The following is a 26,479-nucleotide window of genomic DNA, read 5'->3' as shown; positions in this document are numbered from 1 at the left end:
CCGAGGCGAGAGTCCAGGGGCCGCAGGACTAGGGTGAGACCCGGGCGGGTGGTCTGGCCTAGGGACGGGGAGAGCCCCCGGGGGGCTGCCGCAGCTTGCTTCCCCGCAGGGGCGTCACAGCAGCAGCGGGCAAGTTTCTGGGGCGGAGGAAGCACGACATCATCCCCCTCCCTCCTGCTGCTGCTGCTGGGTCCCGGGGCGGGGGATGCGTCGGGCTCCCTCTGCCGCTGCGCCTGGGCGCGCGTGAGCAGCCGGCGGCGGCGGCAGCGCCAAGCGGCACCTCTCCATCTCCTGCGAGCGCCGGGAGCGCAGCCGCCCGTCTTCTAGCCGCCCTGCTGGGCTCCTCCCGCTGCGCTCCCTTTCGCAGAGGTGGCACCGGGCGGGGGAGGACGCTAAGACCCAGAGGCTGCGGAGCAGGGGCGGCGCCAGCAGCCGCAGCAACCGCTCCCCCAGCTCGCCGCCGCCGTCCAGGGTGGCCACTGCTGCTGCTGGCCAGGCCGCCGCCGCCGCCCCCTCTTGGTCGCCCCTCCCCTCCTCCCTCTCCCCCGCGCAGCGGCGCCGGCAGCAGCAGCAGCAGCAGCAGCAGGAGGAGCCGGTCCAGCCGCCGCCGCCGCCGCCCCGATGGCCTCCCCGCGGACCGTGACCATCGTGGCCCTCTCGGTGGCGCTGGGGCTCTTCTTCGTCTTCATGGGCACCATCAAGCTGACCCCGCGCCTCAGCAAGGACGCCTACAGCGAGATGGTGAGGCCGGGCGCGGGCGGCAGCGCGGGAGCATCCTCCTCCTCGCGCGGGCCGGGGGGCGGGAGCAGCAGCAGCCGCAGCCGCGCCGGCCACCTCTCTCCGGGCTCGCGCGCCGCAGTCCGGCTCCGCGGCTGGGAAGGGCGCGCTGGGCGCCGCCGCGGGCAGGAGAGCTGCGCACGCGGGGGCGCCCCGAGGAGCTCGTCCCCTGGGCCCGACGGCGGAGAGCCAAGAGGACGGAGGCGAGGCAGAGCGAGAGGCCGACGACGAGCCGTCGAGGAGGAGGAGGGCGCCCGCCGGAGCATGCCTGGCCCCCCGTTCGCGCCCGGGGCGGGGGGAGAATCAACCAGACCGGCGGCAGCAGGAGGGGGCTGGGCTGGAGACGCCGGGCGCGGGGCGGGGGTGCTTGGGCAGTGGCTCAGGGCGTCGTGAGCTGGTCTGGTGGTCGCCAGCATGCCTCGTCCCCTTAGCTAAGCAGGGCGGCCCACCCTGGTTGCAGATGAAGGGGAGACTAGAAGTGCCAGCACTGGAAGAGATCCGCCCCCCCCCCCGGGGATGGAGCCGCTCTGGGAAGAGCAGAAGGTTCCGAGCTCCCTCCCCGGCAGCATCTCCAGCGAGATCGGGCTGGGAGAGAGACTCCTGCCTGCCACCTTGGAGAAGCCGCTGCCAGTCTGGGAAGACAAGACTGAGCAAGATGGACCAAGGGACTGGCTCAGCATATGGCAGCTTGGGCTGTGCCAAAGGCACGGCCCCCGTCTGTCCTATTGCAGCTTCCTCTGTGCCGATGTTCTTTCAGCCTGGGCTTTCTGGCCCAGAGAGGAAAGGCAGGCAGCCTCTCTGCACAACCCTCCCTCATGTCTTTCTCTGTCTCTTGCCCATCAGGGGTCCTCCTCCTCTTCCTCCCCCCAGCATCTTTGCCTCTGTGTTCCCTTTCTTGACATGGCTGGGGCGTGTGCTCCGGTTGTTTAGGGTCTCCAGAAACAAAGAACCAGGGGAGAGCGCAGCGTGTGCTCCTTGGGCATCTCTGCCCCCCCACTGCCCCAAGCTCTGAGAGATGCCTCTTAGCAGGAGCTCAGCTGCTGGGCTTCTCAAACTGCCTCCTGCCCGGAAGCTTGGCCAGCGACGGTGGCAGCCTGCAGGACTTTGGCCCTCCCGCTGCCAACAACTGATGACAATGCCCATCATCCCCAGCTGCAGTGAACAATAGTCAGGGAGGATGGGGGTTGTAGTCCATCATCTGCATCAGGGCTGAAGTTGGGCAGCCCTGGGTTAAAGGGAGGCCACTTCACAATGCTCTGAGATCAAGGAAGATGCTTGGGAGGCATCCTCTCCTACTGTGCGGGAGGCGGCGGCCATGGGAAGCCCCTCCTGGATTCTACCCAAGACAACCACAGGAGGGCTCTGTGGGCGCCCGGAGGGCGCGACACCCGCTCCACGGCCCCCTTTACCTTTACCTTGAATATCAAGGCTGGCTTTAACACTCCTGAGTCCCCCAACCAGGAGACTCAGCAAAAACATGCTGGCTTTTGTTTAAAGAGGCCTCAGGGTCAATAATATCTAAAGAGCTTTCTTTGCTCTTATTGCTCTTTCCTTTGGATGGCATTTGCCACAAAACCAAAAACCCTTTATGTGCTTTCTTGTTTTTCTTTATTTCTGGTCCAGATGCACAACAAACCTTCATGGCTTTCAGCTACTTTCTTGGCCTTGGTTTATGATCTGTGTACCTGTCTCCCCTCTGATAATCTGATAAGCATCTGCTCTACTCCCTCATCCACGTCATTTATAAACATATCGAGCAGCCCAGGGCCCAGGACAGAGCCCCCCTGTGGGGCACCCCACTTGTGACATCCCTCCAGGGGCAGGCCAAGGTATTGTGGCATCTGAGGGGAGGAGTCAAAGGCTGCTTTGCCCCACTCCACTGGTGGGGCCAGCCCCCTTTCAGTACCAACTTGCATCAGGCCCAGAGAACTGCTCTGGCGGCAGCGGTGGGAGTATCTGGCCACCCTGTTGGCACCCCAACAAGCCCCCGCCTGAGAAAACCACCTCGCCCCGCCTGATAGAAGGACCGCCCGCCTCCCTCCAGTCCAGGGCTGCACAAGTTCAGCTGGTTTTGGACTACAACTCCCATCATCCCCATCCACAGGGGCCAATAGTCAGGGATCATGTGAGTCCACCATCTTCAGGAGGGCCAAAGTTGTGCAGCCTTGGTCTGGTTAGTGCCTGGATGTAAGGCCCCTTGTATGCCGTCTTGCATTGTGTGATGGGAGAAAGCTGGGATATAAATGCATGCAATGAGATTGCAGGGGAGTGTGTGTGTTGGGGAGGAGGAGAAGCTACCTTTTGCCAGTTGGTACCGACTGCAATACTCTTGCTTCTTTGCATGCAGAAACGTGCCTACAAGAGCTACGTCCGTGCGCTGCCCATGCTGAAGAAGATGGGCGTCAGTTCGATCCTCCTCCGGAAGAGCATCGGCACCCTAGAGGTGGCCTGTGGCATCGTCATGACCTTGGTCCCCGGCCGTCCCAAGGATGTGGCCAACTTTGTGCTTCTGCTGCTCGTCCTGGCCGTCCTCTTCTTCCACCAGCTGGTGGGCGACCCACTCAAGCGCTATGCCCACGCGCTGGTCTTTGGGATTCTGCTGACCTGCCGCCTGCTGATCGCCCGCCAGCCCGAGGAGCCGCCGCCGCCGGAGAAGAGGAGCCTGGTGGTGAACGGGGAGGAGCAGCCTCTGCTGACAGAGGCAGCGCCCGAGAAGGGCAAAATCAAGGTGTCCTAGTGAGGTCCCTTTTGGAGGAACACAGACCCTCGGCTCCACTCTCTCTCCAAAACACCTACAAAGATTTGTGTTTCTCCCCCCCCCTCTTCTTTTTTTTGGTAAAGGGTTACATTTTGGAGCATGGGGGAACCAAAACGTAGTTTGCAGGCTAAACAACAACTTGGCTTGTGCACTCCCAACCTCTCCTGTATCCTACACACATGTAGACATGAGCTAATTCCATGAATCTAGAGGGGAATAAATGTACCATGTGGAGTGTGTGTGTGTGTGTGTGTTGAGTGAAAGACCAGTGACTGAATGGCTTCACTTGAATGGCCTCTAGACCAGTCTGTATTCTTCAGGGGCGAAAGGAGCAGGAGGGTCCCGATCCTGCACTTGCTCGCTGACCCGCTCTTCTCCCCTCTTTGCCTAGCCTCTAGCACTGGAGCGATGGACTTGTTTTCCTGCTTCACATGAGCCACCCGGTGCTTCCTGCCCACCTCTCTGGCAGAGAAGAAAGAATGCTCTATTCCCAGTCATGAGCCCTGCAGCCACCTCTCCCCACCCCTTCACCCCCCAAATTTGTCTGTGCTGCTGCCAAAAAATCAGGGACTGCTCACTGTCTGCCTACAAATAAACCTGCATTTTTGCCATAACGTTCGCTCTGACTCTCGAGAGTGACAGGTTACTGTGACTGGGTGAAGCGGCTTGGAGCTAGCAGCAGGGGTCGTTTCCCGTCCCACACGGGGAGTTGCTGAGCCCAGAGACAGGGAGGTCCCTGCTACGAAGTTCTGAACGTGCTGAGCTCGGAGGGGGAACTTGAAGGAAAGGGATACACTGTCATGGGAAATACGACTTTTTCAAAGTGTGTTGCCTTGTTCGGTATTGTCCAGTTTGCATTCTCCTCTTCCTTCCCTCCTTTTATCTTTTTTTGTTTTTTAATTTATAAAAATAAACTTTTTGAAATTTGGAGGAAAACGGCCTTGTTGAATTTAACATGTGTGTGAGTGTGTAGGGTGCTTATGAAACCTCTTGCACCTCCTACGAAGTTGCATTTCAGTGTCAGTTACATCAGCCGTTCCCATCACTGCCAGCCACAATGCTGCAGATGATGTCCAGCAACATCTGGGGACCCGCGGCTGGGAACCCTGAAGATAAATGATGATTGATTCCTGGGTGGCAGGCAAATCAAGGGGGCCCTGAAATTATGAAGGAAAGGATGGTAGACTCTTTCAGCTCACACAGGGTTCTGTTTAGTTGCCTTGAGCTTCCTATGTCCCTATAATCTATCAAGAGCAATCTTTCTAGAGGCAGATAAAGATGAGCACAGCGATCTGGAAAATTCTGGGCTGGACCACATCTTGAGCACAACATTTCTGGTGAATTCTCTCCACCACAACCTTGACTATGATGTGACTTTTGGTGGACCAGCACTTGAGTCCACCTCTTGCTTGGTACAGAGATGGAAGAGACAACCAAAAGCACCGGTCATTTCTTTACAGCTCAGATTCAAGTATTGCATGAATTGAGTCTGAAGACCATGCTTCTATAGATCGTTTTCCAAATGATAACGGGTTTGTGAGACATGGCCTCAGAGGGTGTTCTTCTGCTCATGGTGTCTTCTTTTCACTGTGGCATGGGAGAAGTATGGAGTAGCAGCTGACATCATGCCTAATGAGGCACCAGAGGCGCACCGAGAGAAGCGCCAGTCTTGCACCCGTCTTCTGAAGAGCTCCAGAGTAATTCTATACCAGCGCTAGTGGGTGTATGAGGTGGATTCCAGGGCCCTCTTGGGGAAAGTGGAGGACATCAGCAACCCCACCGAGCCAGCCCGAGAGCTGAGTTAGTTGCACTTTTCAGATCAGAAGCACCATCCGTGCTCCTCCACTTGCTCTGGCTCTGCAGTCTTCAGGATGCCCACCAGTGCGCATATGCAGGAGAAGTGTGCCTCCACTTTTCCACGGTGTGGTTTCACACATTATACAGTGTGGATTTTGCCACTGAGTGTATGCTTAACAAGGAGTTGCTTCCAGGTCCGGCCTTTTGATGTCCTGCCTTTTCAGCTCCCCGTTCGTCTTTAGACTGACACTACCACACTACATTTAGCTGGGCATGCAAAGGCACCACCTCCCAAGAGACTGCGTGTGTTCAGATGTCGAACCCGGAAGGTTCCAAACTCCTGGGCTCTAGATTGGTGGTTTTCGGACTGAGCAGTCTGGGCTCCCTTGAGGCTGGCAGGAGTCCTCGGTGATCAGTCGGGGCAGGCCAGGGCAGCTTGGCCCTCCTGACCCATTTTCTTCTGCAATGTGTTTCCACAAGGAAGAATGCTGGGCACACTATATAGGAGGTGGACTTAGTCGATGCACGGCCCATGCCTTGCACGGATGAATCAGGTGTGCTGAGCATCACGACACGTGTCCCAGAATTCTCTGCAAGAGACAGGCAGCTAAGGGGGAGAGAGAGAAGCGGGGTGGGGTGGGGTGGGGTGGGGGGGTAACTGGTGTGCCTTTGAAGAGTAGGACAGTTCTCAGCCTTGGGTCCCCAGACGTTGTTGGACCACAACTCCCATCACCCTCAGCCACCGTAGCGGGGGGCGATGGGAGCTGTAGTCCAACACTATCTGATGAGCCAAGTGGGGAACTCCTGCAGTGGGTGAGCCTAACTAGATTTTTCTCTGTATTATGGTAGGTTGTGAGAAACCAGCCTTAGCTTTCTTGGGCAGCACCACCGACCCACTTCCTCAGTTCGCATTGACAGAGTCGGTCGCTGCCTACGAAAGCGAACGCCTCTTCCTTTGCAACAACAACTTAAAAAAAAGAAAGCCAGCCTCAAACTGCCCGCCACGGCTTTTATTCTCCGGGGGGCCGGGGAGAAAAGCGAGGAGCACCAGCCACTGGCCCCTCGCCGTCACTCTAGCCATCCATCCAAGCCCGCGGCGCTCTATGCTGCTGCTGCTGCTGCTGCGGCGCTTCCGGGGCGGGCGGGGGGAGGAGCGTTTAAACAACAACAACCACCAGGACGGACGGACGGAGCGGCTTGTCTCACGCATGCGCACGGGGCCGCAGCGACGCCCGAAGGCGACTGTGGTCGCGGGCAGCCGAGAACCCGCTTCAGCCCGGAGAGAGGCGCGGCTTCCGCCTCGGCTCAGCCGCTCTGCGCCTGCGCGGGGGCATTTTCGAACTTAAAGGCGGTTGAGAGGGCGGCGAGGGGGCGTTTTGCTCGCCCGGTGGCGGCGGCAGGTAGGCCGAGGCGGGAGGGGAGGGGCGGGGGCGGGGGCGGGGGCGGGAGACAGACAGACAGACAGACAGACCCGCCGCGATGCCGCCTGGCTCCAAAGGCGCTCCAGGCGGCGGCGGCGGCTCGCAACAAGAACAGCGCGGTGAGTCCTGAGCCAGCCCCCGCCTGGGTCCACCCGGCTCAGGGTTGCCTGCTCTGGCTGGTAGCGGCCCCGCAGCGCGCTCCGGGTTGCCTGCTCTGACTGGCAGCAGCAGTCCTTGCGGGGTTCCAGGCTGGGGGGGGCCTCTGCTCGCCCACTGAGCCATGGGCCGCCCCCCCCACCAGTGTCCCCCTCTCCCAGGGGTTCCAGAGGCTGTGGACTACAACTCCCAGAATCCCCAGTCAAAGGCTGCTGCAGCTGGGGGTGCTGGGAGTTGTAGTCCACAACCTCTGGGAGTCCCGGTGACACTGGCAAAGGCGAAGTGTGCCGTTGAGTCGGCGTCGACTCCTGGCACCCAGCACGGAGCCCGGTGGCTGTCTTGGGTGGAACACAGGAGGGGCTGCCCATTGCAGTAGGAGAGGAGGATGCTGCCTTCCAGCCCCCTCCTAGATCGCGGCTTCCCAGTAGAGGGGCTTCCCATAGTCTGGGAGAAACATACCCGTGGGGATTCGAACTGGTGGCCTCTGGCTTGCTAGTCAATCATACATAAATAAAGCAGGCATTGCAGTGATTGCTGGCGAGGGCATGGGTCCAGCAGAGAGGTTCTACCGAATGCTGGCCAAGCAGCTCAGGATCGTCTCCACACTGGCTGGCAGCAGCTCTCCAGGGTCCCAGGCAGGCGTCTCTCCCAGCCCAACCTGGAGAGGAGGCTGCCGCCGCCGCCGCCAGGGACTGATCCCTGGGACCTTCTGCACGCAAGGCAGATGCTCTGCCACTGAGCTGCTGTTCAGTCTCCAACACAGGAAACTGCCTTATACAGAGCCCTTGGCCCATCAAGCTCTGACTGGCAGCAGCTCTGCAAGGTTCTGGGCAGGACTCTTTTCTAGCCCTTATGGGCAGATGCTGGGTGCTGAACCTGGCACCTGGTGGGAGGGGGGTGGGTTCAAAGCAGGTGCTCTACCAGTGAGCATTGGTCCCATCCCTGAAAGCCCTTTGAGGCTAAGAAGCTGCCTTCTATTGAGAGTCCCATTGCAGTTGCATGTCCTTAAATTTGTTACGTTGGCTCTCCTCCTGGTCTGTCTCTAGCATTGGGTATATGGGAAGTAGACTGCCTGTCCGGAGAGGTTCCATTTAACCATCTGGGCTAACAGTCTCCATGAGCCTGGCTCGTCCTTTTTTATATGGCAGGCTCTGTATCTTGTGTTTGTGAATTCCAGGTCGATTCTATGTTGTGTAAAGGCATGTATTGTGCATGGTATGAAGGCAACAACACCCCTTGGCCAACTGTAATACACAGAACCTTTGAAGGAGAGGAGAGCTGGTCTTGTGGTAGCAAGCATGATTTGTCCCTGGCTTATTCAAATCAGAATTTCAAAGTAAACCAGAATCTGAACCTGGAATCTATTTAAGGTGGCTTCCCTTTTCTTACAGGTACTTCTCTCATTCTGGACACCATACTTAAATTGGTTAGAGAGAAGGTTAAACTGGCACACAAATAACTGGCCTTTCCCTTCTTTCCTTGGGAGTGGGCAAGATGAAGAAAAGAGTAAACGCCAAGACACCAACCGGAGCTTTGTTCCCTAGTGCTGGCAAGCAAACCAATCTCTCTGCATGGAGAACAAGTACCCCACAGTCAACGGGCAGCAAAAAGGCACAAACACCCAGTGGGGATCAGCAATCTGCTGCTGAAGAACTTGGCCAAAGTCCTCTTGAGGAAGCTCTGGACTATTTGGAGAAAAGTAAGGACAAAAGCTGGACTCACGGTTTGCAGTCTGGTCCCATTAAGGAGGTCCGTGTCTGTAATCAAACTCTAGCATGTGTTTCACTTGCTGACCTCCCCCTTATTTATTTATTTATTTATTTATTATTTCTCTATGTAAACCACTTTGAAAACTTGTGTTGAAAAGTGGTATAAAAATATTGGTTGTTGTTGACCTGGAAACCAAGGGTCTAGATCTGATGTGTATCTGAATGGTTGCACTTGCAATCTGCATGCCATTGTTTTCAAAGGCAGGTCTATTTGAATATGCATCCTCACCTATGTTTTGGCTCAATGCCATGTGTAAATAGCACTTTAAGGGTGGCCAGAGGATCAGGATATGAATACTCGGGTGCTCCAGCTGGAACCCACCCGTAATCTCCTTTGGCCAGCTCTGCCCTCTTCCCACTCCTATATCAATAGTGCCTCTGAATTTAGTGCCACCCATAAATCAGAACATGCTCTGATTTACCTTCTCAAAAACTACTTACATATGAAAAACCAGTAGTCAACATTGCTTCATGCTCTCCTGTGACCAAAGTACTGAATATATTATTCCCCCTGATTCCTGGCACACAAAGCTGGATTTGCCAGATCGCCTCTTTGTATAACCTTTTGGTCAGGCACTGACAACTTCACTTGCTAGCTCGCCTGTGGCCAGTCCTCCCAGCCTTCTGGCGAGCAGGGCACTCAGCACCACAGAGATCTCTGAGCCAGAGGTCTCGTTTCCAATGACACTTCTGAGAAGGTAAGAAACAGCAGGAGTTCTTTCTGAGCAGTAGGAGAGGGCTCCCACTCCTGCTTACCCTCTGCAAACCACAGAGGGCACACTTCTCTCCAAGATGTGTGCCAGAAAAAGATGTGAGGGAATTGGTGACAACCACAAGTAAGGGCTGCCTAGTGAGCTGTGCCTAAATGTGTGGGTCCTTCCTTCCTTTGCTGCAGTTCCATATTATTTTCATGGTACCCCCTCTGGGGTTACCTGGATGTTGGGTGGGGTTTTGTTTTGTTTTGCAAGGTGGTGGGGAGTGTGTTGGACAGTGCAAGCTGATGGATCAAGAAAGCCAGTGGATCAGCAGGTACGCTTCAGTTCTGAAACATTTTGACTTTTTCCTAGTTAAAGACCGCACTTCCCTGAAGAATAAAGTTCTGCAGCAATATTTGGTGACTGTTGAAAAGACTGCCCAGGAGAGAGGCTTGGCACCAGAAGAAATTGATATCTTACTGAACATAGCACTCAGCGGGAAGTTTGGTAAAAACCTCTTTACATGATTTTTTTGTCCCTCCTTCCTTCTGGCAGTGAAGGGTACCTGAGAGCAGCGGTATTGCTGTGACTTGTCGTTTAATTAGACCCTGAGCCTACTAGGTTGAGCGAGACCATCACGTGGGGAGAATTCTGGAGCTATGTGAGTAATATGTCTTGATGTCTTCCAGCGGAAGCAATAAGCACTCGACTGGTGAAGAACCTGATTCCTACTTCATTGATAAAGGAGGATTCTGTTGTTTCGGCTGTGTCTTGGCTCTGTGTCAGCAAATGTTCTCGCAACACCCAGGTAACTCAACAAGCTTGTTGGGAACATCTTGCTTCTGAGCAATGCTGTTTGGGCTAGTCTGAGTCGGCTGATTATCGACTCCTTGCCTCTCCCATCTCTGCTATAACAGCTTGGCTGTCGTATCCTCATTCTTGCTTACATCTGCTTCCCCCCCACCTCTAGGTGCTCTTTCTAAAATGGCTAATTGCCATGTTTGACTTCATTGATCGGAAGGAACAGATTAATAGCCTCTATGGCTTCTTCTTCAGCTTCCTACAAGATGAAAAACTGGTGAGATTATCTATTCTGGAAGAATTGACTTGCCCCGACTCTCTGATAAGGGTGTGTGACATCTGATTCTACATGATGGTTGTCAATAGCTCCACTCCTCAGTTGCCTGGCAAGAAAAGTAGTGAGGTGTGCTTCCATGATGTTCCTGCTTGGCCACTGCAGGAAGCAAGAAGCTGGACTAGATGGGCCTTGGACTTGACCCGGCAGGGCTTTTCTAATGTGTCTTACAGGGCATCACTGGGTGTCCTTCTAAACACACTTTCATAAGATCTGGTATAAGGGTCAAACAACTGAATGTCAGACCACCAATGTTTCTTTGAAAGACTTGGGCTAATGAAATGCCCTCTGCTTGTAATGGTGGTGTTGGGAAGGATGGAATCTGCCACCGCCCCAGCTTCTTCTCATCCCTGCCCTCTCTTTCCACAGCACCCCTTTGTCTGCCACGTGCTCTATTTGTTGACCCGAAGAGAGAACGGTGAGAGCGCCTAACTGGCTTCATGGCACATACAGTGTACTTGCCAAAATGATGGTCTTTTGATTAGCTTCCTCCTCACTGGCCTTGTTTGCCAAACAAGTTTGTTAAATATGTGTCCTCATTTTCAGAAGTCAGCTTTGTTGCAAAACCCATTTAACTTTTATTTAAAAAGTACATTAAGCTTGGATTGTGTCTAAATGTTGTCGGCTATCTTGAGTATTCTTTAATATGGAAAGGTGGAATAGAAATATATTTCAACTGTGTTGGAGTTTGTTGCTTTGACTTGGAGCAAGAAAGGTTTTTCCTTCTGTATGCTATCCCTATGTCTAAATCACTACTTAGCTTGCAGTGAAGATCCCTTTACTGTGTTATCTATAGAACTCCATGCTTTTCTTCTCTAGTGAAACCTTTCCGTGTGCGGAGGCTCCTAGACCTGCAGACCAGGATGGTGAGTTGCTTGAAACTTCTAATAAAAGCTGTTGGAATTCATCCTCTATCAGGGTGTGCTAAATACTTTCATATAGCAAAAACCCTCAGACTTGAGAGAGTTAACCATCTCTGTGAAGGAAGAGATCCTTTGGGCTTCAGTCCTAGGCACCCTTCAGAGTGAACCCTCTTGGACACACTAGGGCTTACTCAGAGTAAGCATGCATAGAAGTGAGCTTTTGACCAAGCAACCACAGCTGGAAAGATGGCTTTATCCACTATTCCTGCAGATTAATATTACAATAATCACGGATTGTCTCTTGTCAGTCCCAAAGCACTTGGACTTATAAAGTACTCTTTCTTGGTTTGCAGGCTCATGCACGCTGAGACAAGCTTGTTAGTCTTTAGGGTGGCTGAAGACTCTCTTTGTTTTTGCTGAGAAATCCCAATGCTCCCTAAACAAGTGTGTGCTGCGTATTAAAAAAGGATGAACTGAAATAATCTGTCGGTTTTCACCTCCCCAGAACTATTGCCAGTCATCAGTACAGCCCTTCTAATTCCAAGGAGGTGCTGTGGAGCGTGGCCTGCAGCTGTCCTGTTTTCTCCGCCACTGCATTTGGGCATGGGGAGTGCTGCATCTGACCTCTCGCTTGTTTCCTTCCAGGGAACTGAACCTCCCCTGCAGGCTCTGCTATTGATGTACAAGAACTTTGCTCCTGAAATGGTGTCCATTACGCTGCCGGCAAACACAAAGGTGAAGAATAGGACACTGGGAATGGGCTCTGTCTGGTGCTTTCTCTTTCCATCGGAATTCAGGGGCGGTGATGCTTGCGTCAAGAAGCCGTTTGAGAGTTTAAACCGGGGTGTCAAACTGTGGCTGGCCGGCTCGGGTTGGCCTCCAACTCCCACCATCCCCAGTCATCACCGTGGCCAGTAGCCCGGGAGGATGGGAGCTGGAGGCCAACCACCACCGGAGGGTCATGGTCTGACACCCCCAGTTTAAACCGTCTGCTTTTGGAACTGATGTGCATATAGCTTCACTCTTACAAACTGTGCATATCATGCCGCTTCAGACGAAGTTAATAACACTCAAGGTGAAGCCAAGGTTGCCACTGCAGTTTCCCCCTGAAAGTCTGGCTCTACAAATCCACCTTGAATGCCCTGCTATAGCGGCTTGAATGGCTGTGTTCCTGATGGGGGTGAGGTGGGAAGCATAAGAAGCCCTGTTCCTCCCTCCCCTATAAACATCATCCACGGAGAACTTTTGCTTTTAAGGCTGATCTGCAGCACCATTGATTCAAGTGATTGGATTGTCTTAACTGCAATCCTTGCCTGAGTAATATGGCCATCTGAATCCCCACTCTCCTCAGAACTTTGTGACGAAAGGGTACATTCATCTTCTCTCCCTTCCTCCCCCCTCCAGATACGGTTCAAAAATTCGGAGAATCTGTGGAAAACAGCTCTCGGCCACATGAAGCAGCGGATGTATGGGCCATCGCCTGCATCCCAGCAGAATTTAATAGGCATGGATTGTCCCCAGTCCAGGAAGAGGGTGAGTTCCTTTTCATACCTCTGCCAGTGCTCAGGTCACTGACGCTGTTTAGGCAGTCGGTTTCTCGGCCTGTTCCTGGTACCGTGTCAAATCGGTCTATGTTCTTCCGCATATAGATATTTATCAACTGAACTTTGATGCATTGGCACCAGCGGCAGTAGGGGACCCAGATGCTGCATACCTCTGACTTGTGCGTGTTCAGCTCTCTTCAGTATTCTGGCCTCCCTGGTTTTTGCAGACCCCCTGCAACTTGAGCAGTGTGCAGGAGCGATGCGTCCAGCTGTGTGTAGATCTGCAGGGCAGGACAAAGGGGCAAGCCAAAGCTGGTCTAAAAGATGTTGGTGGGGTGGGGAGGGGCACAGAGCTCGCTTACCATGGTAGGGAAGTCTGTGTTGGGACTCTGCAGCGTGTTTCAGGGAACTTTGGTGGGGCGGAGAGCTGCGGTTATTCTGAGTCTCGCTTCATGCAGAGTGATTCCCCAAGTGAAGAAGGGGGGCAGCAGCTGCTACTTCATCATTATGTATATTATATTATCATTTTAAAATATTTATAGCCCCCTCCTCCAGGAAACTATGGCTCGGGGCAGCTCACAACATTAATATAACAGATACAATGTAAAAAGACCTAAAACAACACCTAACCTTGTGAAGACCTTGGCTGGCCAGGGCTCCAGCAGCAGGGAGCTCCTGCACAGGGGCTCTGGCAGACCCGTAAGGCAGCCCTGGCCCCCTGCGACTGCACATGCTCTGCAGTGGGCACTGCCACCATGACTCCCCTGGTCGCAATCATGTCTACCCTCTTCTCTACTACTTCCTGCTTTTGGAAAGCTCAGGATGGCTAACCCCTGCGCACTGGGCAAAGAGGCACTTTTTAATGGGGTGATTCTCTTTATTGAGCAGGAGGAGGGTAACTGGTCCTCTCCACCCCCAGCACAGGACCTCCAGTGACTGTTGCTGGGGTCTATCTTAGGTTTCTTTTTAGATGGTGAGCACTTTGGGGACAGGGAGCCATCTTATTTATTTGTTATTTCTCTGTGTAAACCACCCTGAGACATTTTTGGAAGGGCGATATAGAAACCAAATAAATAATATCATCATCATCATGAGTCCCCAGGTGTTCTTGGATTACAACTCCCATCATCCTGTTGGCCATTGTGGCTTGGGATGATGGGGGTTGTAGTCCAAGAATCCCTGGCTAACAGGATGCTCCCAACCAGATGCTGGGCAGCTGCATGTCTGCTTTGCTTCCGCGCTCTCGGAATCATTCCGGAATCAGGTGCTCTCGGATCATTCATTGGGGTAATGTCTGTTGTAAATGAAGTACTTCATGTCAGGTTCACAAAGCTTGTACAGGCAATAGATAGAACCGTAGAAGTGATCTGGAAGAAAGCATGGTAACTAGTTGTGCAGGAAGGCATGGCCATAGTCCTGCACTTGGAAAGGTAGCTGTTCAGCGTTGGCCTCTTGTGCTTGCTGCAGAAATGGAACACACAAGTGGCCTTGTCGGCACGTAGCACCACCTCCAGCCGCGGCTCCGCTGCAGACCAGAAGGCCAGTTGTGCAGATCCCCTCGGCTGTGCTGAAGCTTTCCCAGTAGAGCAGCTGCAGACCTTTCCCCAGCTGCTGCAAAACATCCATCGCTTAGAGGTAAGTGGCAGATCCAAGGAGCGAACCAGTTTTCGTGTTGCTCGGGTCTCTTTCTGCTGATGAGGCTACCTATAACCGGAATGTGTCAAAATGGCCAAGGCATTCGTACTGGGAAATCAAGGCCAGATGGGGCTGTGCATACTTCCTTCCCTACTCCTGAAAAAAGCACTTGATGCACGGCATGACCAGCGTTTCCTGTAACAGGGATTCCCGGACGTTGTTGACTACAACTTCCAGCATCCCCTGGTCCTGACCACCCCCACCCCCCCGCACCTCCTGCTGAACCCAAGTACAGGATTTGTCTGAAGAGATGAGCAGTGTACTTAGAGATCCTCCCTGTGATTGGGGCACCAGCATTCCTAATCGCAGGGAAGTTCTCTTCCCTAGTGCAGCACATGTCTCATTGGAGGGCAGTGTGCTCATGGTCGCTGGGAGGCAGAGTCATGCCGTGTAGGAGTGGGGCTTGCCAGGTGGCATTGTAAACCTCTTCAAGTACATGGTTCTGCCGCTTTCTGAACAGATCCTCCCCATGACTTCTGTTGCAGCTTCCTTCCCGGATCGGCTCAGTACTTCGAAATCCTCTGTTGCTTCACCACATTAACTGCCTCAGAGATGACTCTGTCTACCAGAGGATGTACTTCTGGATGGGTCAAACGTTCAGAGAAGGTAGGGAGACTGACTGAGACCTGAGGGGAGGGGTGGGCCTTGTTCTCACTGAGGTGGGAAACTGGTGTTTGACCACTTCAGAGAGAGACTTGCATTACTGAACACTCCCCTCCATGTAGGAAACGGAGTATTGGGAAGAAGGGTCTTAGTGTAACCTTTTCCTTGGCATGCTGGTTTTCCATGTTTGGAGAATTCTTGCTGCATGGGTTTTTTTTAATCATCTGAGCCTGCACTTCAATCTGATTGGGTACAGCCAAGAAACAGGTTGGGCCACCTCGGTGAGAGCTAGAACTCTGTGTAGAGGCATAACAAATGACAGACTGGGTCTTGCAGGTCAGCATGAAAAAAATAAGAGTGAAGCCTCAAGCCCGTGCTGGAAAGCAGTGCTTTTATTTTATGAAGAAAATTCTGATACAGCACCAAGGACTTGCTCAAGTGTATTCTGGAGTATTGGAATGAGAAGCAGGAGGACCTCTATATAGCTGAGACATTTTCCTTAACATTGCTAAAGGTTTCCAGCACCAGCTTGAGGCTCACCCTTCACTCTTCTGGTGTAGGTTATCTGTGATAGCCAAGGATGAAGGCTAGTACTATTTTTATCTCTCTGTTGTCGTCTTGTGCTTCAGAATGCCCTTGGTACAAGACTGAGAACCAGCAATATGAATTGGAGTTCAAGGACTTCCTGGAGAGAGTCTTTGAGGCAGAGTGTTTCTTGCAGGTTAGTCCACATGCAACTCCCATCCTGTTGTTCTCTGGAGGGCTTTGGGGCCTCTGCTGCAACTGGCATCTCTCGTGTGCTGAGGCAAGGCCTCGCTGAGACCAGTGTTGCCACACTCGAGCATCCTCTGCTTTGATCAGAGGAGTTGGAGTATCTGAACTTTGTGGAAGCTTGGGTAGGGAGGCGCAGGCTGGTGCTTCTCAGTTGCCTTCTTCCTATCCCACAGCTCCTCCAAGGGCCCCACTTCCCTTTGTCCACCATCCCACCCACCTTCTGCTCAAACTTGTGTTGCATTTGGGCTTGTTGCAGGACAGCAGCAACCAGACTGCAGTCAGGACTGGAGTGCCCCTTCAGGCTTGGGAGAAGCCATGCAAGGAGGTGCACCCTCCAGGGCCAGCTCTAAAGTGAAGGAGCCCTTGTCAGGCAGCTGGTTGTGGGGCACCACTAAACAGCAGCAAGCTCGGTCTCTCTCGCTCCCCAGTGGGCTGTGATTTCTCTGGCCTGGGCAGCAAAATAGCTTGGGCTGCCCTTGGGCTTGTCTCTGCCCTTGCTCTGTCTTACACTTGAGGAAAGGAAGAAGATGTCTGAGGGCACGACAGGGTCTCTGTGGTCCAGAAACGGGGTGGCAAGGGCAGGCAGACTGGCTGTGAGCTGGCCAGCGGGGAGAGGAAGGAGCGACCCTAGGAGGGCCTTGGCGGAAGCCCCAGGCAGTGCGAGGGTCAGCGGCTGCTTGGCCAGGCAAAGAAGCAGAGCTGCCTGGCGAAAGGAGCCACCCTTGAGCGTGGCCCCTGGGTTGCCCGAACCCGAACCCCCAAGAGGCAGGCCAGGCAGCCCGGGTGGGTCTGCTCTTACTACCTGCAGAGGGCCAAGCAGTGGCTGGCTTTTCCTTCTCTGCTGTGGCAAAGTGTTGTGAGCAAGCCTGGCAGAGCCTGTGGTGGTGGTGGTGGTTGTGCCTTCCAGGAAGGCTTCTCGTCCTGCGAAGAATTCCTGTACCGGAGCCTGCCCTTCTGGGACGGCTGCTGCTGCCGGGCCCAAGTGCTGCAGCTGGTGAGCTGGATTCCTCTCAGCACCTTCTCAGGTATGTGGCCCTCGCTGGGGTGCGGGCCAGGGGAGAGGGGCTGGCTGCTGCTGCTGCTGCTGCCGCAAGGCCCCTCTCCTCCTTGTGTGCTTCCCTTCCAGAAATGAAGTCCCACCTCTGCAAGCCCCTGGCCCAGCTCTTCTTCACCTCCTCCCTCTACTTCAAGGTAATGGCGGGAGAGCGGCCAGGCTGGGTTCCTGGCCCCCTGACCTCTTCGCAGCGGGGGGAAACCTCCAACCCAGTTTCAAGCGGTGTGAATGGGCCGGCGGGGTTCCCTCAAACTCTGCCTCTGCCGAGAGGGAGGATGCCCCAACCATCCTCTACTGAGTGGCCCCACAAGCGTCCTTGGAGCTCTTCTGGGTGCTTCCTCGGCTTTGGAAACCACCTCCTCCTTAGCTGCTTGCAGCCTTGATGGTGTCAGCCACGAGCCCTCCTCTTCGCCCTCATGCCCCGTGTCCAAAACACGCTTCATCCACAGGCTGTTCCTCTTCTGCTTCTTCTTCCAGTGCAGCGTCCTGGAAAGCTTGAGGGAGCTGTTGTTGAACTGGCTGAACTGGCACGTCATGCAAGCAGACATGGCGACGGAGCTGAATGCTGATCTCCTGTAAGTTGAGCCTCTCTCCGAGTGGCGCCCACCGTGCCCCTGGCAGGAGAGGCCTGGGCTGCTGCTGATGCCTGTGTCTTGCCCCGCTGCAGGAACACCACCCTTTCTGGCCTGGTCAGCTCCGTGGCAGAGCTCATCCACTTGGTCGGCCGGCTGTCGACCTCTGCCCTGTGCCTGGAGAACAACTCCACTTTCCTGATGCACTTCATCCTGGACTTCTATGAGATCGTACGTAAGCAGGCAACGCGGAGAGCCTGTTCCACATCTCCCGAGCGGGGCTGCCCCACTGGGGTCCTCCAGCTGTTCATGGGCTCTGACCTCCATCATCCCCAGCCACAGGGGCCCCTGGGGGATGATGAGAGGAGTCTCCAGCAGCCGGAGGGCTGGAGTTGTGTCCAGCCCTGCCCGGGACCGACTGCCCTCCGAGGCAGGACAAGGGCAGAGGAGTAGAGAAGACCAGCGGGACAGAAGCCCCCCCCCCCTCCCAGGTCCCTTCAGAAGTCTGTTGTAAGAGGCCAGTCAGCAGCCTGCCGTTGTTGTTGCTTCCATGCCCTCTTCAGACTTCAGCCCTTCTTGGTCCTGCTCCCCATAAGACAACCTACAAAGCACCACCCACAAACGAATTTCACAACTCATACAGCAGTCAGATAATCCAGAGGGACCCCTGGCATCCAACCAGCCATACAGTGACTGGAATGGAATTAAAACAGTGTCCACTAAAAACCTGGGAGGACAAAAATCTCCCCATGGCACCCGACGACTGGTAGAGAAGGTACCAGGCGAGTGTTCCCCCGGAGAGCATTGAAGAACCCACTCCCAGAGTCTCGGAAGGGTGATGGAGAGGTCCTCTGCAGAAGCCCTGGGTGGATGGGCAGCTCGGCCTGCCAGTCTCCTGACCCCCAGCCAGGACAGAGGATGTGGCCATAGACTGAGTCAGACCCTGGGTCAGCTCAGGGTCAGCATTGTCTGTACGGACTGGTTGCAGGCAGGAGTCTCTCTCAGCCCTCTCTTGGAGATGCTGCCAGGGAAGGAACTTGGATCCTTCTGCTCTTCCCAGAGTGGCAGCTCCATCCCCTGCTGAGGGGAATATAATCTTGCAGTGCTCACACATCAAGTCTCCCATTGATATTCAACCAGGGCAGACCCTGCTTAGCTCAGGGGACAAGTCATGCTTGCTGCCACCAGACCAGCTCTCCAGGACCCTCCAGAGCCTGTAGGCAGGACCCTGGCATGCTGTCCATCTCCTGTGCCTTGGAGCACAGAGTGGAGCCCACCAGCTCACCTGGCTGTGCTTTTCCTGGGGGCAGGTGTGTGACGTGTACCTGAAGTATAACCTCCCCTTGGTGGTGATGCCTCCTGCTGGCGTCTTCTATCCGGCGCTCCTCAGCATGGATTCTGTCACACTGGACCAGCTCTGCCACATCATGTACAGGTACTGGGAAGAAGAAAGGGCCCTTCCTTCCTGGGTGAGGAGGCCGCGCGGTCCCTTGAGGCCACGCAGCTCCTGGCTCTGCTGCTCTCTACACTCGTGAAGCCAAAGAAGGAGCCGCTCCGGGGTCGCCATCCTCCGGCTCCCCTTCCCTGAGCAGCAGCAGTTGGGAAGGGCCTCCTCCTGGAACGCTGCCGCCTCTCTCCGCCAAGGGCGGGACGTGGCTGTCCTGCGTGGCTCCCTCTCGAGGGGGACGTTGGAGACGGCGCCTCTTGCAAGAGGCAGGGAGAGGAAAGCAACGGGGAGGCCTCCAAGACTGCGTGTGGCACCCAAGTAAATGAGGGAGAGGGGCCGAGGAGGCTGCCCTTGGCTCACTGAGCTGCGTCTTGCCTGCACTGACTGGCAGCAGCCTCTCCCAGGTTCCAGGCAGCAGTCTGTCCCAGCCCTACCTGGGGATGCTGCTGCTGCCGCTGCCACCTGGGACCTCCCCGCCTCCGCCCGCAAAAAAAAGTAGATGCTCCTCCACTGAGGCCCCGCCCCATCCCCTCAGCGGGATCATCTCTTGCAGCAGACCGGACTCGCATGTCGTTGCCCAGCCCAATGCAAACCCCGGTGATCTCCGCTTGGCAAAGGGGGCCATCCAGCTTGCTTCCTCAGGAGCCCTGCAAGAATGCCGGGGGCCCTTTGGTGGTGCCCTGCAGCCCTGCACACGGGGCCTGGAGGGATGGGTGGTTGCAGCTGTCCTGCACTCCAGCATGTTGCTTTTATTCCTGCTTCAGGTATCGGACCAACCTGGTTGCTGCAAAACAAAATCAACAGGCCAAAAAGGTACCACGAGTAACAAGACACGTAATCTGTTTGGACTGGGCCAAAGATCTCCACAAGCTCCTGTCCTTCCCACAGATACTTTTCAGACACGGGTTTTGCCTGCCTGCCTTCCAAACCTTTTCTCTCATACTGCATTACAGGTGGCCCTGGTTATTGGTGGGGGTTCTGTTCCCGCCAATTTCCGCAGATAACAAGCATGGATAAAGAGTGGGGGGAACACTGAAAAGGCAGGGAGGGGGCAGAAATAAGGGTGGAAAAGCACAGTACCTTGTTCCCCGGGTCTCCAAGAATGCCCCCACAAATCCTCTTATTTTTTCATTATTTATTTATTTAAAATATTCTGTAGCGCCCCAAACTTGGCATCTCTGGGCGGTTCTTTAACAAAAAAGAGCCACAAAATGGTGGCCAGAGGTGACATAAGAAATTCTTTCCTGCCACTTGGGAACCTTGGTTAGGCAAAGATTGCCTGTATTTCATGCCACAGATAGATAAAGAGGGTCTGTAAGACCCACCCACAGACACATGGAGAACAGGGGTCTCCTCTTGTCTCTTGGAAGGAACCCCATCGGGGGTGGGGGTGGGGGTGGTTCAAGACTCCAAGCTCCTCTTCCTCCCCCGCCTTCCGCTGTATGTCTAGAACTCTTCGAGTCCCCACGTGTTGCTCTGCACTGCCTCGGTTTTCTCTTCACCTTTGGGAGTGTCTGGCTCCGAGCAGGCCTGCTTGCCACAGATGGGTGGGGCATCCTGCCACGATGTCTGTTGGGAGTGCCACTCGAGAGGGACGGCGCTGGTCCAGGCGGAACGCCCTTCAGGCTGCTCTGTTCTGCTGTGTCTTTCCAGACAATGCTGCAATTCAAGTTCAGCAGCCGGACGTGCCAGGAATACAACCGGTACCTCACAGCCATGGTTGGGTGTCTGTGGACTTCCAATGTCTTCCAGAAAGACTTTCACCCTCAGGGCATCAAGATGGACCCGGAAGTGCTGGAGAAGGCCAAGCTGCAGGAGTACTGGAAGAGCCTGAACATCGTCTTCCACCCGGCCCTGACGGGCTACGCGGTGCTCTTCCTGGAGCAGGTCAGAGGAGGGGGCTGGGCAGAGGCAAGAGCATCCCTCCTGTGGGCGGAACCCCTTGCTACCGGAAGGCTTCTGCTGGGGCAGAATGAGGGTGGTCTCGGAGGGCCTTGGGCCCGAGGGCCTGAGTGAGGGCCTGGCTAGCTGGCCTTGCACCACTGCCCAGCATGCTTCCTGCCTGTTGGCCCAAGCCGCCCGGGCTTAAAGGAGGAGGGCCTTCTGCTGGGTTTGTTGGCAACAGCTGCTCTGCAGCTAAAAAGGCTCCTTGGGCTTTAAATGGGGCTTGGGCAGTGTCATGGAGGACCGGTCTGTCAATGGCTACTAGTCATTGTGGGCCACCTCCACTGTGGGCCACCTCCAGCCTCAGTGGCAGGATGCCTCTGGATATCAGCAGGAGAGCGAGCAAGCCCTCGCCTCTTGCCTGTGGGCTTCCCCGAGGGCCACTGTGTGGAACAGGCTGCTGGACTAGAGAGGCCTCCTTGAGCCTGATCCAGCAGGGCTACTATGTATGTTCTTATGCTGACAGCTAGAACTAAAGACACCCTCTGTGCTGCAAAAGCCGCCAAACTCAGTCTTGTTCCAGCTTGTTTCTAGTCCTCCTAGTTTGTGAAAATATGGCAGCTAGAGGTATTCGAGGTCCAGATCCCAAGGTAGCTGCTCTTCTGTTCCGTTGGCTAGAAGGACAAAGTCCCACCCTGTGCAGGTTTTCCTTGCACAGTGTTTTCAGGAGAGGAGCTATGCCAGGTGCATCCTCTTCTGTGCAGCCTGCCCAGAGGCGGAGTGAGCTCTCTTGGATCTGACCTGGCAACCCTGCATCCTTTGCTCCAGTTGCAGGCAGACTTATTTAGCTGCATTCAGGGCCGTATCCGGTTGTTGATGAGGCCTCTGGCAGTCTGGAATTTGCCACTTGCTTCAGCAGAGGGTGCTGTTCTGCAGCAAAAGGACAGCTAGCTGCCAAATCTCTCCGCCATCTCTCCCCACTGGCAAGGCGGGGGCGGGGGGTGGTGGCATTTCTTCTCCACCCTCCTCCTCAGTGAACTTTCCAAACATTGCACTGAAAATGAGGTGAATTGTTATATCCCCAAGCAACACAAGCTAACTTCACCTGCATAGGGCCTCTGCAAAAAGTCTCTCTTGAATTTTCCCATGGAGGAACCCACATGAATGAACTGGTCTTGGGCTCAGTTCCATGCAGTGCCTCTGCGGTACCATACGGTTCTGGATATTGCCCCATTAGAATCTGAAATGCTTCACTGGTGGTGGTGTAAGGATTAACTTCAGCAATCCGTTTCTATTGTCTCCTCTTCCCTGCAGGCACAGAACGACGGCAAACCCCCAAACTTCAAATTAATTCAGGTAGAGTGGCCCACTTGTCCTAGGGCTAAACATTTGGGAAGCTGGCTGTTGCTTGGGGCTGGGCTCCTTGGAGCAATGCCTCCCCAGAGAGCGAGAGAGAGCACGCTCTCTTGCGATGGGCCAAAGGAAGAGCAGCCGGATGCTTTCTGCTGGAGAGAGACCTGTGCAGTCGTCCGGCTCCCAAGCAACTGCATCCGCCACAACCCTTGGTCCCACCCCCCTGGCTGGCCGGCCTGGGTTTGTCCTCTCACTTGTTGCCATTGTGGGCACCCTGGGGCTTTTGCCGCGGGGCTGAGCCTGAGCCTTGAGTGTCGCAGGGCTGAGAGAGGAAGGGAGGATGATAGATGTGAACAGCCTCTCCTGCTCTCTCTTTGCAGGGGAAGAGATGGGAGTGGTACCTGGAATATATGTACTCCCAAGAACTGCAAGGCCTCAAACTCTTCATCAAAAGCAGCATCAATCGCGTTTCCCGGCATCCTCAGACCAAAGCAAGCAAGTGAAACGGACACAACTGGCCTCCAGCTTGTAGACTGTTCTGGTCACCCACAGGCAACGATGGGATGCTGTTGGACTGCTGTCCTTGGGAAGAGGGGCCCTTCAGTCTCTTGAAACTGGCGCCGGCTGAAAAGCAATAATGGTGCTGGCCGTCCTCCAGCGGCAAGAGCAGAAGTCCGGCGGTCCCTGCCTGGCTGGCCTCTGGGCAACATTCAGCCTTCCCCTCTTCTGCCGCTAGTGACTACAAAGTAAAACCAAGCGCACTTGACACAGGAGCAGCGTCTTCCCATCACAGGAATGGAGGGAAATGTTTGAATTGAAACACGGTGGGCGGAGACGGTCGTGAGAATTGCCAGCCTGGAGGAGGGAGCATGGGCATCTCTTTCCTTCTCCTGGTGCTGCTGCAGAGACCGCGGGGCGGGCGGCTAGAGCCTGGCCCTTCTCCTGTACTCCGCGAGATGTACATAGCTGTATAGTGGATATTTATTCATGGATGTCTCTGTAACTGATATGCTTCCTGCTGCCACTTAGAGAGAGCAGGCTTTCCTAGTGAAGTCACTTGAAGCTGATCGGTTTGTCTCCCCGTTTTCACACTAGTGTGTTGCCTTAAGCTCTCCTGCCATCCTGTCCTTCTCTCTAATAAATGTGTTTTGCAACAGAATCTGAGGGAACACTCGGCCTCCTGGGCCACCTGGTTCCAGTGTGGCCCTGACACAACGTGTGTCGTCAGTGGCCCGGGCCAGAGGCTCGGCTCTGGAAATGCCCTGCAGACATCTGCCTCCGGCAGCAGGCAGCAAGAACTGGGGCAAGTGTCCAGGGGCAAGCTAGCAGCCCTCCCCACCCCCAGCACCCCACCGTGAGTACCAAAAACCAGTGGTCCGGTTGCAGGCCTTGTCTCCCGTGGGCGCCAGAGGGCTGAAACAGCCCACCCATTGCTGCTGGCTGCAGCCACACAGTCCTCCTGGTAGCAGACAGTTGTCCTCCCTGCTTGCCATTCCTGGCATTTTCCAAGACGTCGTCCAAAAGAGTCAAATGCTTTCGGTGTAGCATTGCTGGCATCTGTCTGAGCTGCTAGTCTGGATGCCAGAGTCTGGACCGTGGTTCTCCTTGGCCCACGTCACTGAATGTTGGCAAGTTGGGGGCCCAGCTGAGCTAGTGTTCGGGATGCAGGGGGAGTGGAGGGTGGGGAGAGATGCACAGCACGCACCTCCCCCCCCCCGAATAGTGGCTGATCGCCTGGCACACATCACTGGCAACTGGGCAGATGCGGTGCTGTTCCTTGCCTCCTAGTGTTTCATTGGGGAGCTCCGTTATATTGCCATCAGGAAGGCACTGGCAGCTGTTTGGCTCTAAGCAGCAGGCTGTTGCTGCCGCGCGGGGAGGCTCTGCTAGCTGGAGCTGCTGCCGGTTTTCTCACGGCACAGTGAGCTCCTTGTATTGCTGTTATTCCCGAGCTGGCAGCTGGGAGAGGGGGATCCGGGCCCCCCTCCTGGCAAGGAGGTCTCTCTTGTTCCAGTGGCCTGTGGGCAGATGTCGCTTCTACGGCGATTCCCAGCCACGCTCAGTTGTGGCTTGGAATGATGGGAGTTGTAGTTCCACAGCCGCGGGAGAGCTGAGGGGGCCTCCCGCTGCTGTGCAGGGCCAGGCCTCTCTCCTGCCACGGGAGGAGCAGACCGCTCTTCTGGGGGGACGTGATGTGTGGCTGCCTTTGTGTCGGGGAGAACCACATGGTTTCTGCAGCCATTTTAAGCTGCTCATCAGAGATGTGTTGAAAAGCTTCTTCCCAGTCGCCCCCCCCCTTGCATTCCTGACCTCTTGTCCAAGGCATTGGTTGACTGCTTCGGGCCTCCCCCTTCCCACCCCTTGCCTGGGATGGAGAAACTGCTTACTGCTCGCTCTCCTCTCCTGTTGGCCTACTTCCCTGCGCTGGTGTGCTGCATTCCTAATGCCATGAATAAATCAGGAGCTGCTGGCTTAGAAGGGGGTGCAGCTGGAGCCACTTGGAGAACTGAGCTGCCAGCCCAGTGGCGGGGGGGGGGGCTCCCCGCGGGTCTCGAATCGTGCCTGCCCTTCTTTGAGTTCCTGTTGTTGTAGGGCTGAAATTGTAGCTAACGGATCAAAAGCTAGCAGTAGGTTTAAGTGTCGTAGGGCCAGCTGTAAGGTCACGAAAATGAATTCATCAGACTTAATCAGGTTAGATGTCCAGCAAACAAGAGAAAGAGGAGAGATGGCCACTGGGCGCAAGCTAACGCTGTCCTCTAGAGACCGAATAGGGAAAGAGTTGCCCTGGTCTAATCAGGCTAGAAGTTCAACAATAACGAAAAACAAAACCTTCCAATTGGCGTAAAACATAACAAGGACAGATATGCAGCTGCTCTCTGTTTGAAAATGCCAAACCATCAGTCACCGAAGATCCCTTTTGAGGCAGAGAGCAGGAAAACTGCAGGTTAGCTGCACAGGCAGTCACGACTGCAGCCTCGTCACACAATCATATCCGCATTGGAGTGGTTTTGTGACATGTCGGTGCTCCAGAGCACCGGAGTGGCGGTTTGGACTCACAAGTCTACAGCTGCTTCGGGAGCTCTGGCTAGATGTTGTGCTAATTTGCAGGCTGCCACTGTGAAGTTTCAAGGGGATTTACTGCTAAACTAAAAAGCTTTGCGATGTAACCGCAGGGGTGGGGCGGATGAAGGGCATCTGGTTGAAGTGCCTAGTTGGGAGCGCCGATGCAGTGCTGGGAAGAGCCCATGAGAGCGAGCGGATGGAGAAACTGGTCAGGGGGGGCAGGGGACGGTTGGCAAAGCCCCCACTTGAGCTCTGTGTGTACTCACAGTCCAGAAGGCAAGGCCACCCCGGCGGCGGCGGCGGAACAGCACAACGTAGGCCACTCTTGTGCTTCACAGCCTGTAAACATGTTTATGCTTTTCTGCCTGATCGTTTTCCACATTCCTCAGTGGGATGGCAACAGAGGCGGGCTGTGGAGTGCTTCAGTCGCACACAGAAGCGTGGGACACAACAATGCACAGGAGCGTGCCGTGGGACGCTGGCTGCTGGGCAGAGCAAGGGCCGTGAGGGAGCCGCAGGAGGAACATCATACATACATGCAGAAGAGGGCTCCCGGTCCCCAAAGGGCTCACAGGCTACCCAAGGAACATCAGAGGGGCACCAGCACCGGCCGCTGGAGGGACGACATAAAGGAAATCTCCGCTTGAAAACTGCGCCTCTTTATCTCTTTACCTTAGAATAGGACCCCACTTCCCTTCGCTGCCTGCCTGCCTGCGGAGAGAATTCCCTTCTGCTGTAAACAAAGAGATCTGCCATTTCTCCCATCCCCTCTGCTGAAAGGGCTGCAGTTTTCCAAATGCAGCAGGAGAAACTGTGCTACAAAGATGAAAAGCATCGCGGGGATTCAGACCCTGGAAGAGCTCACGGCTGTTGCTTGTGCATTCCGAGCCATAACATTCATGCACAATTATTATTTGTTGCGTTTTTATGCCGCCTTTCTGCTTTGACAAAGGCACCCAAAGTGGCTCACAATATTAAAGACATTTAAAACGTCTGTTGTCTCAGCTGTTGGTCTTTTCAGGAACTGAGGACAAGAGCCTAGAACAATGTTATGTCTCTTACTACTGTGTCATCCATGATATCAGGTATTAGCATAGGAAGCTGCCAACTACAGAGTCA

The 26,479-nt window shown here is 54.9% G+C and overlaps 2 protein-coding genes across 5 annotated transcripts; both read left to right on the top strand.

Annotated features, from left to right (window-relative positions):
* The first annotated feature begins 199 nt into the window (after nucleotides 1-199).
* Nucleotides 200-4,471, top strand: TMEM35A (transmembrane protein 35A). The gene is made up of 2 exons (XM_053273626.1): nucleotides 200-741; nucleotides 3,125-4,471. Exons 1-2 carry the CDS (start codon nucleotides 622-624, stop codon nucleotides 3,512-3,514), a joined length of 510 nt encoding a protein of 169 aa, XP_053129601.1. The 5' UTR covers nucleotides 200-621; the 3' UTR covers nucleotides 3,515-4,471.
* Nucleotides 4,472-6,533: 2,062 nt separating this feature from the next.
* Nucleotides 6,534-26,354, top strand: CENPI (centromere protein I). Of its 4 annotated transcripts, XM_053274327.1 has the most exons (22): nucleotides 6,633-6,732; nucleotides 8,087-8,300; nucleotides 8,396-8,608; nucleotides 9,746-9,880; nucleotides 10,063-10,181; nucleotides 10,344-10,451; nucleotides 10,878-10,926; nucleotides 11,328-11,374; nucleotides 12,017-12,106; nucleotides 12,776-12,904; nucleotides 14,383-14,550; nucleotides 15,096-15,216; nucleotides 15,843-15,934; nucleotides 16,895-17,012; nucleotides 17,114-17,178; nucleotides 17,519-17,616; nucleotides 17,709-17,844; nucleotides 18,924-19,048; nucleotides 19,825-19,873; nucleotides 20,714-20,947; nucleotides 22,259-22,300; nucleotides 22,678-26,354. In XM_053274327.1, exons 3-22 carry the CDS (start codon nucleotides 8,404-8,406, stop codon nucleotides 22,798-22,800), a joined length of 2,253 nt encoding a protein of 750 aa, XP_053130302.1. In that variant the 5' UTR covers nucleotides 6,633-6,732; nucleotides 8,087-8,300; nucleotides 8,396-8,403; the 3' UTR covers nucleotides 22,801-26,354. The 4 variants fall into 4 exon arrangements, with proteins under 4 accessions (XP_053130305.1, XP_053130301.1, XP_053130302.1 ...); XM_053274330.1 differs by lacking the exon at nucleotides 8,087-8,300 and having other exon boundaries at nucleotides 6,534-6,732; XM_053274326.1 differs by lacking the exon at nucleotides 8,087-8,300 and having other exon boundaries at nucleotides 6,626-6,732; nucleotides 8,301-8,608.
* Nucleotides 26,355-26,479: the final 125 nt, after the last annotated feature.

The sequence above is a fragment of the Hemicordylus capensis genome, chromosome 11, assembly GCF_027244095.1.
Source record: "Hemicordylus capensis ecotype Gifberg chromosome 11, rHemCap1.1.pri, whole genome shotgun sequence".
NCBI classification, from domain to species: domain Eukaryota; kingdom Metazoa; phylum Chordata; class Lepidosauria; order Squamata; family Cordylidae; genus Hemicordylus; species Hemicordylus capensis.
Note: the sequence above shows the minus strand (reverse complement) of the source record. Positions and strands in the feature narration are given on the sequence as shown.

What these genes read in the sequence shown, in the direction of transcription:
- TMEM35A (XM_053273626.1), top strand. Translation starts at nt 622, where the DNA reads ATGGCCTCCCCGCGGACCGTGACCATCGTGGCCCTCTCGGTGGCGCTG. An exon ending in AGGACGCCTACAGCGAGATG is followed by an intron (nt 742 to 3,124) that starts GTGAGGCCGGGC and finishes CTTTGCATGCAG; the next exon opens with AAACGTGCCTACAAGAGCTA.
- CENPI (XM_053274330.1), top strand. Translation starts at nt 8,404, where the DNA reads ATGAAGAAAAGAGTAAACGCCAAGACACCAACCGGAGCTTTGTTCCCT. An exon ending in GTTGACCCGAAGAGAGAACG is followed by an intron (nt 10,927 to 11,327) that starts GTGAGAGCGCCT and finishes TTTCTTCTCTAG; the next exon opens with TGAAACCTTTCCGTGTGCGG. An exon ending in GAGCTGAATGCTGATCTCCT is followed by an intron (nt 17,617 to 17,708) that starts GTAAGTTGAGCC and finishes GCCCCGCTGCAG; the next exon opens with GAACACCACCCTTTCTGGCC.